This window comes from Mandrillus leucophaeus, unplaced genomic scaffold (genome assembly GCF_000951045.1).
Source record: "Mandrillus leucophaeus isolate KB7577 unplaced genomic scaffold, Mleu.le_1.0 Scaffold1439, whole genome shotgun sequence".
In the NCBI taxonomy this organism is placed as follows: Eukaryota; Metazoa; Chordata; class Mammalia; order Primates; family Cercopithecidae; genus Mandrillus; species Mandrillus leucophaeus.
In genome coordinates, this window is record NW_012101409.1 from 197,675 (window position 1) to 215,700 (window position 18,026).

The window sequence follows — 18,026 nt, forward strand, 5'->3', positions numbered from 1 at the left end:
AAATTTTATCAATGAAGCATTTGGAAAAAATATAATTTAGATGTATGTATCATTTTATAATTTGTGGTATTGGTCAGTGCTATTCAATAAGTATGTCACGTTTCTAGGAATAAAACAGGATGACACTTCTCTGCCTACTCTATGTTATATGCCACCATGGAATTTTCTTCAGTTTAAAAAAAAAGTGAGCAAAGGTGACATGTGTCTCTTCCAAGTGGAAGATTAAAAGCCAGTGCTCAGTTTGTTACATTCTGTTTTCCCTGCTGTGGCGACCCTGGATCCTCATCCACCAGCCGGTGCTCCTAAGTGACTAAGATGAAAAGGGCAATCTCTGTGGGATACATAACTTGAGAAAGAACATGCTTTTGGAGTTGTTTTAACAGCAGCATAACACATGCTCCCCTGACTGATACGATAATTGGCTCTCGAATTAGGATATTGCAGTTATAAAAACAAATCAAGAAAAAAGATGAGGCATTGGCTGAGGAATCAGGAAACAAAGAGCAAAGAAAAATAACAAAAGGGACGATTATCGGAAGCTAGAAGGATGAGGACTTATGTTATGTAAGGGTATCTCTTACAAAATGGCCTCCTGGGATAATGTGGAAAGTAGACAATTATCCTGATAAATGTGTAGTTTGGGGGAAAGAGGTTGGAAAACACATCAACTACTATAAAGGGATGTCATAGGAAATAATGCACGGGAAGATGTTAGCTATCTTTATAAAGAAGCAGCAGGGTGTGGGGAAATGGGTTTTTAGACAAGGCATTGCAAGGCATTGTTTTTGTTTTCTTGCCTGTAAAACTGAGCTAATACGGTCTTTCAAAAGTAGTTTTTTGTTTTTTGTTTGTGTTTTTTTTTTTTTTAATTGAGATGGAGTCTCACTGTGTTGCCCAGGCTGGAATGCAGTGGCACAGTCTCGGCTCACTGCAACCTCCGCCTCCTGAGTTCAAGCAATTGTCCTGCCTCAACTTCTGAAAAGTTGTTGCAGGTCCTCAATGATCATTGCCTCATGGAATCTGTACCTTGTATAATCTTCTTCCTTTGAGTTGTGGGCTAAACTTATTGACTTGCTCCTATAGAATACAACAGAAGTGATGGGAAGTCACTTCCAATATCAGGTTACAAAACGACTGTGGCTTCCAACTTGGGTGCTCTGTCTTGCTCCCTGGCTCACACATTCTGAAGGAAGCCAGCTGCCATGTTGTGAATGGCCCCATGGAGATATCCATGTGATATGGAGTTAGGAATGACTTCTGGCCTGTGAAGAACTGAGGCCCTTAGTTCAACAGTCTGTATGGAACTATATCCTGCCGACAGCACCATGAGTGGCCTAGGAATGGCTTGTGCTCTGGCTGAAACTTTAGATGAAACCATAGCCCTGGTCAAAACCTTCCTGCAACCTCATGAGAAGTCCTGAGCCCGAAGCACCCATCTAAGCCATGTCTGGATTCCTGAATTATGAGGACATAGAAATAATAAATGTTTATTGTTTTAAGCCGTTAAGTATTAGTGGTTATTGTTATGAGGCAGCTGCTCACTAATACAACAGTAATAAGCACAATTTGCAAAGCTCCAAAATTCTTTCTTTCTTTTTTCTTTTTCTCTCTTTCTTTCTTTCTCTTTATTGTTCTTTATTCTGGAAAGAATTTAAAGTCATTTATTAAGAAATATAAAAATGTAAAAAGGATATTGACTAAGTAGAATACAGAAAAATAAGTATAGCACAAAGTGGAGGTACAGGTAAGCTCAAATGTCTAACAATGAGCTAATGAAAATGCTCCCCATCCCTGTCTAGAGTGATGAATCCAGAGATGAGAGAATGAGGATCAACCAGATTTCTTCTTTGATATAAACTCTGGTTTCCCATGTGCTAAAATTGATATAAATCTGGAACTTACAATATGTCTATTGGCTGAAATATGCAGGGTGCCTGAAAAAAAAAATGATGCCATTCCAACCAAAAAGAGCTAAGAAGTTAAGAGAGTAGTAGAAAGGGGAAGATGGAGAGAGATAACAGGAGAAAGAGACAATTTAACACGTCCCCAAAAGATTCCTGCCTAGCTCAGAGCAGACTTCTTGCCATTCCTCCCTTGCCCGACATGCTCTCACTCATTTTGTCATCCTCTGTCCAGTGGTTAACAGTAACACAATCCTTTTTATCCTTTAAGGCTTAGCTTATCTCTTATGGATGATCCTTTTTCCAAAATCCTACCTGGGCAGAAATAGTTGCTCTCTTTTGTGCTCTTTTATTCTATTTAATTCATTACAGTCATTTGCATATATAAGACATTTTTCTCTGCTGATTAGGTTCATCGAGAGGACAGGGTTTGTAACTTACTTACCTTGGCAGGGGCAACACTGTAGGTATACAGATATATGAGTGTGGATGCAAACTGTATCCAACCTGAGTTCAAAATGGCCACGCTAAACATGTTTTAGCTACCCCAAATAGATATTCAACCTAAATAAGAATAGTGTATTTGCGTTAGGCACACAGTTTCAAGAAAAGTATCCTAACCGATACTTCTGCCTGGACTGTAATTCTTTATACACCCTCACCACACAGACAGAAATTTGGTTGCTAGCACTTACGTGGGCCCTATTTGTACAAAGTATTCTTTGTAGGGTCATTACATTATAGTTCTGTAAACTTTTTGTTAAGAATAAACACCTTTTTGTTCATTTGAGCTTTCAACATGATGAATACGTGTTTTGATACATTTTAAAACAGAACCTCAAGTTTACCTGTATTCACCAAAGGTTTCATCTTTTACTGACTGAATTTCTGGGTCTGGATGCAAATCTTCCTTTTCTTTAACTAAAAAAGAGAAAAAAGGTGGGGAAACTAATACAGTGACTGTTTAAAATACATTTTTACCAGTGCTGTGGAATAGTGAATAGTCAATAAGAACAGCATTGCTCAAATGTTTTGATACCAGTGAGGCAATATTTTTTTCTGGCTATACCTGTAGCCCATCTGTTACTTCTTTGTTTAAATAAAAAAGGAGGGGATTTTGGGAAGTTCTACTTTTTTGTCATCACACCTGCAGCATGCTGCATATTTTCACGTGACTACTCAATATTATGTGAACAAGAAGTCTTATTGGAAGAGCCCAACTTAATTTGATTTCTCAGTGAAGACCAAATTGCTAAATATTTATTTTACTATCTGGACCTTTTGAAGATGTCATAGGCACCTATTAGATCTGTGTCATTAAATTAAATTGAATTTAAAAAGTCAATCAAGGCTGGATGTGGTGGCTCATGCCTGTAATCCCAGCACTTTGGGAGGCCAAGACGGGCAGAACACTTGATATCAGGAGTTTGAAACCAGCCTGGACAACAAAGCAAGACCCTGTCTCTATTAAAAACATGGAAATTAGCCAGGTGTGGTAGTGTGCACCTGTGGTCCCAGCTACATGATGGGCTGAGGTGGGAGGATCACTTGAACCTGGGAGGCAGAGGTTGCAGAGAGCTGAGATAGTGCCACTACACTCCAGCCTGGGCGACGGAACAAGATCATGTCTCAAAAAAAAAAAAAACAAAGGTCAATCATTTGGTTGTTATGCATCACTCTTACTCAAAATTGTTGCAACAATCTGAATATTCAGGTCTCCACTGACATTTTACTTTTTTTGTTTTGTTTTGTTTCAAGCAAAGTCTCACTCTGTCACCCAGGCTGGAGTGCAGTGGCATGATCTCTGCTCACTGCAACCTCTGCCTCCCAGGTTCAAGGGATTCTCATGCCTCAGCCTCCTGAGTAGCTAGGATTACAGGCAGCCACCACCACGCCCAGCTAATTTTTGTATTAGTGGAATATAAGACCAAAAGCTCTTATTCCCTTTACTTAAAAAAAAAAAAAAAATTGTTCTTTATGGAACTTTTTATGACTACATGCAGAGACCTAATAGATTCTCTTAGCTACTCTGCAATATGAAATGCTGATTTTTTTTTTTTTTTCTTTTCAGGGCATGATTTGAAGAAACATCTTTAGAATCTGGATAGCACACAATTCACAAATGATTATTTGTTGGGGATAAGGAGAATGCTATAACTCTTTAACGTTTCCCATTAATTACTCAGAACATTTATTAGTCATTGTGAACCTAATTCATAATCATTCAGTCTTCAGAGAAAAAAGTGAAATGCATAACTCCATAAATTATGCATGTCATTTTACAAAAACCTAGAAATTATGCTCTCAATGTTTCTATGTAGATGATGGGTTCCCACTAAATATTTGCTAGATAAATCCTAAGCCAATAATGAACTTCTCATAAATCTGAACATCATGAAACAAATAGCAGTGTAATCTAAATCTTTGTCACCATATAAAAGCATCATGAATACTAAGCAATACTAGTAATAACCATCATCTTGATACAATATGTATATCTGAAAAAGACAAAACAAATTCGGAAGTTGAATAAAATTAAAGGCAAACATCATATTACCAACTATGATGGTTTTCATGGATACCTTATGTATCATTAATTCATGAGGCAGTGTATCTAATACATGCCATGGTAATAAGAAACGCATTCCTAATAATGATTAATACCAACAAAGTTGGCCAGTGGAGTCAGTAATATTAGAATGCATTAGTGCAAAAAACACGAGTCGTGTATGTCATGTAGAGAGAGAGGCATGCTATAGATGGGTCACTTAAAACACTGAAGCATGTATATGACTTAGTAATACGTCTCCCAATGGCTCTGATCTTTCACAGATAGACAATAGAAGTTTGGAAATGTTATCAACCTTGTTAGAGCTCTTTCTTTCTTTCTTTTTTTTTTTTTTTTTTTTTTGTGATGGAGTTTTTGCTCTTATCTCCCAGGCTGAAGTAGTACAGTGGTGCGATCTCGGCTCACTGCCACTTCTACCTCCCGGGTTCAAGTGATTGTCCTGCCTCAGCCTCCTGAGTAGCTGGGATTACAGGCAGCCGCCACCATGCCCGGCTCATTTTTGTATTTTTAGTAAGAGACGGGGTTTCATCATGTTGGCCAGAATAGTCTCGATCTCCTGACCTCGTGATCCACCCACCTCGGCCTCCCAAAGTGCTAGGATTACAGGCGTGAGCCACCACATCTGGCAGTTAGAGCCCATTTTAAGTGCTAGAAACTAGAACCAAGTAACTATCTGGAAATAATACTCTAGACCATACATATTTTTTTTTGGTTAATTTAGCAATATGTTTTTCCTCTCAGTGCATTGTACATCTAATTTGCTAAAATAAATTTGACTTGAATGTGCATTTAAAAAAAAAAGATGTCTCTGAAGAATGCTTCCCAGAAAATGCTATTTAGTAAGTTGAAAATCACATTAAAAAACAATTTTACCTGAGTACTTTCCACCTCTGTTTCTCTTCACAAAGCAAACAGTTAACAATACTAGTGTGAGAAGAGCAATTGCACACATTAGTCCAATAAACCAGCCTTGAGTGGAGATGTCATCATATAAACCAGCATATTCTGTTGTAGAAAGAGAAGTCACAACATTGTACACTAGAAACAGTCTTGTATTCTGTAAAATTGGGGAAAATTAGACATCATTTTTAAGCATACCAAAGAGTATCAATTTTTTTAATGACCCCAGAAGGAATGCAATGTGAAGGACATGTTAATGGGAGAATACTGATAAATCTTTCCTTCTTTATTTAAAAAGGGACTTCTTTGAGTTGTATTTGATTCTGAGGATGAAAAACCAAAGAAGGATAGTGAAGGCAGAAGTTAAACTCAGAAGCAGCAAGGAGCAAGCAAAAGCGCAAGCTGCCTTGGTTAGAAGCAGATGACCATGGAGCCTGGTGGTTTTGTTTTGTTTTGTTTTGCTTTTTCTTTTTAGTTTGTGTTATTAACATGTGTTAATTAGCAGGAGATATTTTTAGGCAACAACTCTAGTAAAAACAAAATAAAGGATAAGTTGAACTACTGTGAAACATTTTTCATTTTGATAATTTAAAATATGTCTAAAATTGAAATTATTATTTTCATTACTAATATACTCAGTGTTTTCATGTTTAATATAGGACATATGCAACACTAAATATTCTACAGGACACAGATTGACTAAGACTTTCCCAAATATAATCTCATTTCTCACCTCTCCCTCTTGTCTCAATTACATCTTGAAAAATGCTATCGTTATCACCCCAATTCTTAGTCATTAGGCGAACTATATGTTCAGCTCCCGGCTCAAATACCTCTATTGGGTGAGTCTTTTGAGTAAGATTTACTCCTTCTGATATCTTCCCGATACCTTTACCTAAGAAATGTACACAGTTAAATCATGTGAATTGTAGTCACGGAAAAACAGGACATAAAAAGTAAAAAAATATATATTGTTATTCGAAGTGAATAAGAAAGTCACTTATACCATATTGTCTCAGTTTTTGAATTACAGGAGATCAAGAAAATCAACATTTCAACTTCTTTTTTTAATATAATGAAATTGAGTAAATGAAATGAACTCAATACATGGCCGTTTAAGATGAAATGGTACTGTAAATCTGCCTGGTCTCATGAATGATTCAAAACCGTAGACTTAAAAAAATTATACAATATGATTTTGTGCAATTTGGATTTTCACAAACCTAATGGGAAACTGAATATGGCCTTTTGACTTACAATTGACAGCATATAACCTTATAATCATAACTAACTATATATTGCTTTTTTTTTTTTTTTTGCCTTGGTCTTCTCCATAAATACTGATGAAATAGCATTACAATATGGTCATATATTAAATATTTGAAATTTATAGAAGCCCAAAGTGCGTGAAGTGCAGGCTTGTAGGTACATACCAATGGAATGGTTTTACTGACATTTTGAAAGCGGTGTGGGAAGTTAATACTTTTCAAAAATATTAATATGTCAATATGTTAATAGTAGAATCTCATAGTGGAAGATAAAATGAATCAAGTTTAACAAAAATATGCTAACTTCTTATCTTACCACCAAATATCTTAAATATTTTTGCATGCGATCCATAGTTTTGCTGGGAATCAACTCAATATAATAAATATAATCCAGAAAATGTTAGCAGTGTTATAAAATATGTTTCTTACTGAGACTACAACGGGTTATGAAATTCTATTTAAAGTGGGTATATGTTACAGATCAATATTTCATTATGCATTTTCATTATAGAAAAAAATTAATTATATAGTTACTAAATAACAAAAAGGTTTTATTAAAAATTATGCCATGAGAGAAATAAGGCCAATTATATGAGCAAAGCCTTCAAGATTAAGCATCATTGAAACAGAGTGCAATTAATTTTGACCTTGAAAAACAGAGATATTAGTAAAACGTTAAGTAGTGCAAGCTTTTGAAAAACAGAGTAAAGCAAGTGATTTATTCAAACCACTAATGACACAAAAATAATATTTCTGATTAGCTCCATCTTTTCTACTCTTAGATTATGGAATATGATTTATTTGAAAATCAGAGTGACAACCTGAAAACAGAGAAAAATGCTTGTCAATCAAATCCTATTTTTTGAGCAAGCGCCAAATGACCTTGAAATGAGCTACATAGGCAGAGCGAGAAGAAAGATGCATAGTAGTATGTTTCAATTTGCACAAGTGATCATTTTTAGAGTGCTGAGTGATAACAAGATGTATCTTCTCAGTGGAAATACACATTTTTTTCAAAGATTATGTTGAACTCTAGTAGAAAAAGAGATTGTAATTTTTTTCCCTGTACATATAGCAAGACACGCCTATAGAAGAGAAATCAGTGTCAACTGGGGAAGGGGGCACTTAGCTGGAATACTGAAAATGTAGATTCCTGAAAAAGAGCACAAACACGCTAGTAAGAAACATTTTTAAATTCCTGACACGTAAGACAGTGAATAAATGTTCTTTTAAGATATGCAGCAAATTAGTTACATTTTTAGTTTGAAGAAAAGATGCCACATCAGTTGTAAAATCACATGAACAGCATTTTCATCCTCCAAAAACAATTTCGCAAGCATGAATGCAACCAAGCCCAAATTTTCCAACGTATGTACTAGAATGTGTAATACTTGTAAGGCAATTCCGTGAATATTTTTTCTTATATGCTTCAAATTGGCAAGAATGGGATCAGTATTTCACAAGCACATTATGGTCTTGGTTATATCAAAATAGCAACCAACTCCATGCCTTAAATTCTGTTTTTAAAAATATGGAAGTTGCATGTTTGGAGTACTACCATTCTGACTTCTCTTCTTTGTATTGGACACTTGATGTCAGTTTCAATGCTTCAGAAAAGAATCTTTTAGTTACTGCGAAGTTTTCAATCCCCATCTTTAAATCTAACTTTTATGAGCAGGTGAAGTCAGTGAAATGAGTTTTTCATTTCACTTAGTGTTCAATTCATCCTTGGGAATACTTTGTGAGTTTTAGGGAAGTAATTATTTGAATTATACACTTTTCCCACATAAAGGGGCTTTAAATGTTTAAGGAATCCGAGAAAAACATAAGGTTGTTATTAGTCAGATATAGCAGGCACAATAAGATGTAAAAACAAACCAGTAATAAAGGTCAGAGCATAACCATTCACACACAAACACGGTGATTTACAGTCATTCACAAGTTTGAATATATTTTAATATACATCTTCAATAAATAACAGGCACTTGAATTTTCTTTACTATGTTTCCCCTTCGTGATGTTTCTTTCATTGGTTCTACCATTTTTCTAATCTACAATTTGGAAAAGCATCCAGAACACAGTCTGACACATAGTATTAGGTTGGTGCAAAAGTAATTGTGGCCTTTGTCATTGCTACTTTTAATGGAAGGGCCACAACTACTTTTGCACCAACCTTAATACACGATAAATACACAACTCTACTTCCCTTTCTGCCATCTTCTACATCCTTCCTTTCTTTCTCCAATATCCTTCCACTCCTGAACAGCCTAAGCCCTACCTAAATCTCTCTTTGTTTAACTTAGTGTGTACATCAGTTTCTCTGATCTGATTTATCTGCGAAGGTCCTATTGCTATTATAGAAAGCTTAGCAAGAACCTTGCTAAAATCATAACTGGAGATGCAGTTTTGGAAGGGAAATGGTTAAAGGTGGAAAAAAAGAGAAAAGTATAATTGAATTAGGACAATTGTGTTACAAGTGAAATCATAGATTTATAAGCCATTTCCCAGCCAGTTGCTTGGCATCAATCATCAGACAGTAAAACAAAATTGACATATGAATCAATGTATATAGAGTGAAGGCATGAAAGTGAGATGTATTAGATCTGTAATGTCTACCAAAGCAAGAGCCAAATATTTTTCTGTATGGAAACATTTCTAAAAGAAAAATATACCTTTACTAACCTTTTGAATAGCTTTGTGACCTTATGTCCCGCTATTTTAATTAAGTAAAATTATAGTTCCTGACCTTGTATACACTAAGCTATAATTTGATTAGTATTGCACAGAAATCCATAAATCGAGTCAATGTGAACTTTCCAAACAAGATTAATAAATTCTGCCTCTATGTCAGTGGAAAACAGAAGGTCAGACAGAGTGGGATCACAATCATTTCTAATTTACAATGACTAGCACGGTGCTTTCCTTTCAGCGCAGCTGTTTAAAAAGATACAGCCTCTTTTTAAAGCCTCTGTTAAAAAGAGAAGCCTCATGTACTTACTCCCTTCTCCTAAGGTGGAGCTTTCCTCCGTGATCGGTTTTCCACAGCCCCGTGAAGTGCAAGCCCTCAAGTAGAATTTGTACTTGGTAGTTGCATTCAGGTTTGAGAGGTGCCAGCTGGGTTTTGATGGAGTTGTAATGTTAATATCATTTAATTCTCCAATCTCGTAGGTGTCATTTACTAAAAAATAAACATGAACAACAGCTCAAATGTATTTAACCATTCAAGTTGTATTCCTCATTATTTTCATTTCTCCTTATGCTTGTAGTATGTAAAGATACATTAATGATTCATAACCATCAACTCATTTAATCCTATGAGGTACGTACAACTACTATGACTATATCATACATGACAAAACTGAGGTCTCACAAGAATAAGGGCTTTGCTCTGATCTTGAATCTGTAAATTTGCAAACTGGAATTTGGATCCAAACCATGGCCTTTTGACCCCAGAGAAACATCTTTAATCCCTGTGCTATATTGGAGCCAACTGCTCCAGCTTCATAATACCTGTTAATAATAATGAATTTTCCCCATTGCTATATTTTCATTGTATCTTTGAATTAAGTACTTGTAATTTCCTTTTGCAAGAATAATTCAAGATGATAATTTATTTATATCTTCTATGGTTTCTAGTTTAACATATGGCACCAAATAGCTACTCAATATACATAGAATCAATAAATGCAAGAATATATTAATTATTTAAGAATATCTACTGTGTACTAAGTACTATGCGAAGTGCTAATTGTAAAAAGCTGAATCAGTAGCTTCTTTCAAAGAATTGCAACCCAGCAAAGACATGAGATTTGTGTACCCAGCAAAGACATGAGATTTGTGTAAGAGCGTGGAGTATCATAAGATTACTGTAACAATAATCCAAGAGATAAAATACATCCAAGATAGTGCAGCTGTTAGTGGCAAGAAAGAATATAGAATAAATCCTCTTGACTCTCAGTCCAAGATACCATAGATGTTTAAAAAATGCATTTATTATTGACATAAAAATGCCTTCCTTGGTCCATAAAATGCAATTCAAATCAATGAAAAAAACAAACAAACAAACAAATTCGGCATCCAAACATTGGAAAGAAGGATGTGAAATCATCACTCTTTTAGATTTTTTGAAAACATAATTGTGAATGACCACAAAGTCAATTAAAAAACTACTACAATCAATATAAGAATTCAGGAGAGTATACATAGAGCTCTAATACATATAAATTGCAACAATTTAGACTATCTAAGAGCAATAAGAAAAAGGTAAACTACCTAAAATGTCTTGATGACTTAATATTGAGAGCAAAATAATTATATATTATTTTATTTTAAAGTCCACATATCAAGCAGTTCAGTAATCATTACAATTGTTAATATTTCAACTTTTATATTCTAAGAACTTGTTTTTAGACAAACTTAAATGTTACATATGGATCAATATGAAGGTTGGAATTTAATTAATTGAGTTTCTTATTGTTAGGATAAGGAGAAGGTATATATTTACCAAACAAATTGACATTTAAAAGAATCTTCAAATATTTCTTCAATTCTTACACCTTTTTTGAAAACCAGTTCATGGAATAATATAAGATTAAGAGTTCAACATGTAGAATTGGACTGATCTTGCTTTGCATTCTTAACGCTTATTTTACTGCTTGACTCTGTATGAGTATACTCTCTATATCTCAATCCCTTCATTCATAAAATAGTGATAGTACATATCTAATAGATTTCTTATTTTAATGAAACAATGTAAAGAGATACACAAAAAGAGCAGGATTAGTACTGATCCTGCTACACAGCAAGCACTCAAAAGTTCTAAAATCTACTTCTGTTGGGATTAGGCCTGTATGTATTTAAACATATGTGCTAATTTCAGCAGAAACCATCAGAAGCTAAAGCAAATATGTGACCTGGGTTGCTGGAAGTTTTGAGTTGATGTGAAAGTAGCACAACAGGGCTATGATCAAGTTGACTTGTAAGCAGTGTATGCTGGGTTTCTGTATTTCTGGTGCTTTGAGAATTGAAGTCTTGAAAGTCTAAAATTTTCACGATGGGATGTTGCTAAAATTTTCTATAATGTCAATCCCCTAAGTTCCATTTTGAGATGATGCTTAGACTTGAGGACTGTTCAAGATGGGAGGCGCTACTATTAAAAATGACCTGATTTCATCTGAACACATTCACGTTACTCTAGTTGCATAGCAGCATATGCGCAGAGCCCATTCTGAGTAATGATCCAAAGACAATTATTTAGCCCTCTCAATATCATCTCCATGAAATAGCAAGCAACTCATTGAGAATTTGACAAACACAAATACATTTAAGGTTGAGTATGGGAGCATATATCTGAGACAGAAGAAGTAGTGTGCTTTGAATCTCCATCACATCACTCAATAACTCTTTTGCATGTTTCCTACTTCTCCAAACATCTTATATATAAACATTAAACGCATGTTTTGTGTACTCATCAGCACACTGCTTTTTTTCTAAAACAGGTGAGCAAACCTTTCAGTAAAGGGCCAGATGGTAAACATTTAGCCTTTGTAGGCCATGTAGTCTCTGTTGAGATGACAACTCTGCCACTCCAGGGAGAAAGCAGCTGTAGACATACATAAATAAGTGGACATGGCCATGTCGTCATAAAACTTTATTCCTAAAAACAGGCAGCAGGCTGAATTTGGCATGCAAGCCAGTTTACAAGACCCTGGGCTACAAGGAAGAATGGCAGCTTACAAACCATGGCCTTAAGTGATCATTAGACTCCCAACATAGCAAACAGAATACTCAATCAAAAAGTGGAATTTAAGAAGTTAACTCCAATTCAAATTTCTACTTACTTATCTGATATTGCAAAAGATAGCCAGTTAAGTTTCCATTTAATTTCTTAGGTAGTCCCCAGGATAAAGTGGCAGTGTCTTTATCAACTTTGATGACCTTGAGAAAAGTTGGCTGTTCAGGTACTAGGAAACACAAGACCAAAAATAAACTCATATAAATTAGTAAAATTCAAAAAAGCCCTATTATATCATAAATTTTATAGAAATTGACAAGCTCACTCATCTGAAGTAAATATTAATTAACTACTAATAAAGAAGAATGTTTATTTTATTTATTTATTTATTTATTTAGAGACGGAGTCTCGTTCTGTGGCCTGATCTCTGCTCATTGCAACCTCTGCCTCCCAGGTTCAAGTGATTCTCCTGCCTCAGCCTCCCAAGTAGCTGGGACTACAGGCATGCACTACCACATCTGGCTAATTTTTGTATTTTTAGTAGAGACAGGATTTCAACATGTTGGCCAAGCTGGTTTGGAACTCCTAACTTCGAGTTATCCATCTGCCTTGGCCTCTCAAAGTGCTGGAATTTACGGGCTTGAGCCACCACGCCTGGCCATAATGAAGAATGTTTAATATGGCCATGGATCACCTCCATTTTTGACATGACTCTCCATCGTTATCCTCTCACCTCCTTCTGGTGTTTGAAATATATAAGGCTCACTTTCAGGACCAGCTCCTTTAGAGTTATAGGCTAAAACTGTTAAGTGAAATTCACTAAAGGCATCTAAGGAAGGAACCATTCCAGAGTTTCTTTGTCCTGAAAATCTTAGAACATTCACTTCTTTGGGATGTGTTCGTCCATCCAACAGACTTTTTGTTTTCCACCAATTTATCTGCAATGAAAACAAAGATTTTTAATATATCCATCGTGGTGGCAGATTCTCTTTGGCTTCTTCTGAAATCAGTTCTTATTTATTCTCAGAAACCAATTCAACAACAAGAAGAAAAACCATGATAAAAACCTGATAGCCTTTCAGTCGTCCATGTACTCTGTCCTTTGGAATTGTTGACCAGGTAACTTTAACTAATGTACTGTTTATAACGTCCACCCCATGGATCACTGGAGCTGTATCAGGATCTGTTAATCGTAGAAGATTGATTAGTTTTCAATAACCTGCACATGTGATTATCAGGACCCTTTTCAAAAATTTTCATAATGTTTCTTCTGGAGAAAGCACTTTTATGAAATTCATTCCAAATGGAACCAAAAGAGTTTCTCATGACAGATAAGTTTATCAGTCCAAATAGATTTCCCAAAGAAGAGGACAGCCTGTATCACACTGAGAAACAAAGCCCTCCAGATAGATACAATGTGGGCAAATAAAACCAGAAACTATTCTGTGGGCATCTTGGTTTTGGAAGCAAGTAAATTAAACTAGTAATATAAATAAAACTGGTTGGGAATCTTGTTAATCAAATATTAATAACAGTCAACATTTGAGCATATGCTATACATCAGGCACTGCTCTAAGGGCCTTACCTCAATTGGTTCATACAACCCTATGAAGAGGATATTACTATCTCTATTCTATAGGAGTTCTTACTACAGAGGAATAAGCCAAATACAGAGCAGTCAAGACTAATACTATCTTAATTCACATGTGTTATGTGTTTTTTGTGCTTTTATTTGGGTAGAATTTAGACAGCAGGTGAGTAATGAGTTGGCTATTTCTCATTCTCAACCTTCTTCTACTTTTGGATCAAATTATTCTTTTAGATGCTGGAAAGGCAATGAAAATAACCCCTAACATTATTCAAAACATTAGCAATACAGAATGCAGTGTTTTTTCTCCTTCCAATAACCTATTTGCAACAGTTACTGTGGCATCAGAATGTGTGTGTGAGTATAATTCTATATATAAATCTGGGTGTATATCTCATCAGTATTAGGAAAGCTCCAGACATGCCACTGAAGCCCAGGACATGACAGCAAATGGCTGTTAGGGGATCCTTGACAAGTAAGGGCAAATATACTTGAAAATCTTATGACAGTTATGCGGCTTTAAATGATTGCAGTGACAACTCCTGGTCTTCGATTTTCAATGTAGGAAGAGCTTTACAGGAAACTGAATAAAATGGAAATTTTCAACATACTTCTTGGTACTGTATACTGATCAACTGTCCTCCAGTCAATCCTAAGATAGAAATCACGTGTTATGTTTCTTTTTATCTCCTGTGGCTAATACAACCTCTTTGCATGCACTAGTTGTTCACAAATATTTGTTGACAGAAGTACAATATATTTGAAAGCAACAGTTATTGACGTGCTTAGCAGTTTGAGTGCATCACTTACAGTCTTCTCCAGAATAGAGAGTCACTGACTGAGGGGCAGGCCCAGATCCTAGTTGATTGATAGCCTGGACTTTGACATCATAAGGGGCGTAGACAGCAGGCGTCATCACCCGCAACGTGTGGTTTGTGACTGTTTCTTCTTCCCACTCCACTGGGGCTCCCTGTGGCTTCCAGGTCACTCTGTACTCTAGGCCTGGTCCATTCTGCTCCATGGATTTCAAAGGCTAAAACAGAAGGTGAAACTCATTCAGTCTGATCACAGATGTGTTGACTCAGAGATGGTGGTGAACCACCCTAAGTGGTATAAAGAACAATGCAATGGAAGGATCATTTGTTGAGAGATCTTAAATCCCCCTTCTTGGTTTAGAGACAGTTGTTAAAAAGTTTTGTCATCATATGAGCTTAAGTATGAAAATTAATCCCTTACCTCCCCAAGTAATGAGCAGCCTACTCATCAGATGCCTGGATTATGTCCTTATGGTAAAGTCTAAGTTTTCACACATGAAGGAAGTTACAAAGAAATGCCACGAAGTGTTTTAGCTTTTTGCTTATGCTTTCCACTACATTCCACCTTTCCATTTTCAAAAAACAGACTGAAATAAAAAATAATATGGCCACGAATTCTTTGGTTGTGAATGGGATTCTCCCATGGCTTTTTGAAGAAAACTCTTTTTTGTATTTGGTTCTCTCCTTCTTCATTTTTCTTCCATAAGAAGAGACAGATTATGTATATATTTTTGGAGACTATGCATGTTTATACTTTAATACAAAGAAACAGTAGCTCCTCTTTCTAATAATTTCCCAGCTCCTTGACCATTCTTTATTTTTCTTTAAGAAAAAATGCCTCCCTTATCCACTTTATTTTGCTGCATAGAAATATTTGGAGGAATAATTTCTTTCCTTTTTTTTTTTTCTTTTTTTCCCTTAAGATGGAGTTTCACTCCCGTTGCCCAGGCTGGAGTGCAGTGGTGTGGTCTCGGCTCACTGCAACCTCCGTCTCCCGGGTTCGAGTCATTCTCCTTCTTCATCCTCCCAAGTAGCTGGGATTATAGGCATGCGCCACCACGCCTGGCTAATTTTGTATTTTTAGTAGAGACAGGGTTTCTCCATGTTGGTCAGACTCGTCTTAAATTCCCAACCTCAAGTGATCCACCTGCCTCAGCCTCCCAAAGTGCTGGGATTACAGGCATGAGCCACCGTACCCGGCCTGGAGGAATAATTTCTAGTATGGGAAATTGGTTATTTCCACTTTAGTTTTTAATTGAGCAACAGTTTAACTTAAAAACAATAATGTGGTTTAAACTGCCTGTTTAATTTCAAAGATAATGGGATTGTGCATTGAAATGAATCAGTTATATAAAATATGTTTAAAATGTGATTTTAATCCTAAATTTAAGGTTCACTTATATAAATAGTAATTTTGTCTGGATATGTGAGTGAGTCAACAATGTCATACATAGTGTTCTTACAGAATCTGTAACCCTTCACAACTTAATCTAATTTACTAAAACACTTCTTAGAGGCATTGCTTGGAATTAAGTTGATAACATAGTGACATATAAGCAAAATAATTTTAAGTGTATGCCTATTTCAACGTGAATAAACTAAACTAACTGGGAGAAAAAAAAATTAAAACAAAATGAAAACTTTCTGAGATTTTTCTGCAGACCTTGCTTATACTTCCATTTGTTGGAAAGTTTTGTTCCAAGATATTTTAGAGTGTGAAATGGATATAAATTCACCAGGGGCTTTAGCATTGCCCCAGTGAATTAGGCCATGAGTCTGTAGTGCCGTGCTGCAATGTGCAATGAGAGTTTCCTTCAGTCTCTACTGACAATAAGTGTGCTTAAATAATATTATTCATTTTACATGTTTTGCTCCAAAGAAAGGAGTTAAATTTAATAAAGTTCTCTGACAAATTTTAAATAAATAAATAATAAACCATAACACTTTAAACAAAAATATTTTAGCTATCTTATTGGCATTTTTAGTACCCGGGAACCCAAATAAACAGCCTGAATGCTTTGTATTTGACTTTGAGGCAATGCCTACTGAACCTCAGATGTTTCCCAAATCATCTCTTCAACAAAGAACAGAAGGAGCAAGGGCAGAGTAAGCAGGAAGGTCACCAGCCTTCCCTTCCCTCTGCCTCTCGTGAAATAGCCCAAGAGGAAGGAGTCTCTAGAAAAGAGGTTCTTAACATGCGGTGTAGGAATCTCTAGATGGGGTACATGTGTATCCTTTAAAGGATCTGAGAAGTCAATGATATCTTTAGTATGACTTTTTGTGTATAATTTTCTAGAAAAAGATCCTGTATTTCCAACATAGTTTCAAAGACATCTATGAACCAAGCAAGGTTATAACTATTAATCTAGAAAACAGAAAGACTTCTCTCCTGCCTTAATTCTATTTTTAAAAAAATTGTTGAACATTTTTATTTATTTTTAATTGAGAAATAAAAATTATATATACTTATGTACAACATGTTTTGAAATATGTATACATTGTGGAATGGCTAAATTGAGCTACTCAAAATATATGTTACTTCATATACTTATTTTTTATGATAGAACACTTAAAACCTAGTCTCTCAACAATTTTCAAGAATACAATATATTGTTATCTACTATAGTCATTAGGTTATACAATATTTCATCTAATTCCACTTAATTTCATTTTAAAGCCAGTAGATCTTCTTATTATACTTGTAATATAAATAATAAAACCTAGATCCATTAGGAATTAACTACCTTGGATGTGATCACATAACCATGTAATTAAAGATGTTCCTGCTTCTCAACATTAGTGGGGTTTTTGGGCTTTTGGTTTTGTTTTTGGTGTCCTTTAAGTTTGAAATGTGTTATTGTATTGAGCAAAGTTGAAAATTCACATACCTATGCTTAAGAACAATGGAAACTCTCAAGCAAAAATTATCCTGATATAGGTATTTAACTGTTGAGTTTGCAGTAGACTCTTTTGTCCTGTTTTGTGAGTAGATTATGATGTTTGAACACTCAAAATATATGAGTGAGTCATGACCCACTTAATGTAGGAAAAGTGAATGTTTGAAGGTAGTGCTAACTAAAAAGCCTAGTTCTACCATTCAGTGAAATTGCATTGTTATTTGAATTCAATCATATTTAATGTTAAATGTAAAACATAAACAAATAAGCAAAAATTAGGGACATCCAGTGTGTTCCTAGTGCTCATCTTCATTGTTAATTCTTTTGGGAAAGATCAGCTTTTTTTTTTTTTTT

At 35.3% G+C, this 18,026-nt stretch overlaps 1 protein-coding gene across 1 annotated transcript in view; it reads right to left on the reverse strand.

Moving 5' to 3' along the window:
* CHL1 (cell adhesion molecule L1-like) overlaps nt 1-18,026 on the reverse strand; it is a gene marked incomplete at its 5' end in the record, with an annotated part of 122,617 nt that overhangs the window by 5,018 nt on the left and 99,573 nt on the right. The window contains 6 exons of the mRNA XM_011974277.1: nt 2,750-2,822; nt 5,344-5,475; nt 6,104-6,265; nt 9,637-9,816; nt 12,479-12,601; nt 13,106-13,310. Of these exons, the coding sequence (XP_011829667.1) occupies nt 2,750-2,822; nt 5,344-5,475; nt 6,104-6,265; nt 9,637-9,816; nt 12,479-12,601; nt 13,106-13,310 (875 nt within the window). The remainder of the gene's footprint in view (nt 1-2,749; nt 2,823-5,343; nt 5,476-6,103; nt 6,266-9,636; nt 9,817-12,478; nt 12,602-13,105; nt 13,311-18,026) is intronic.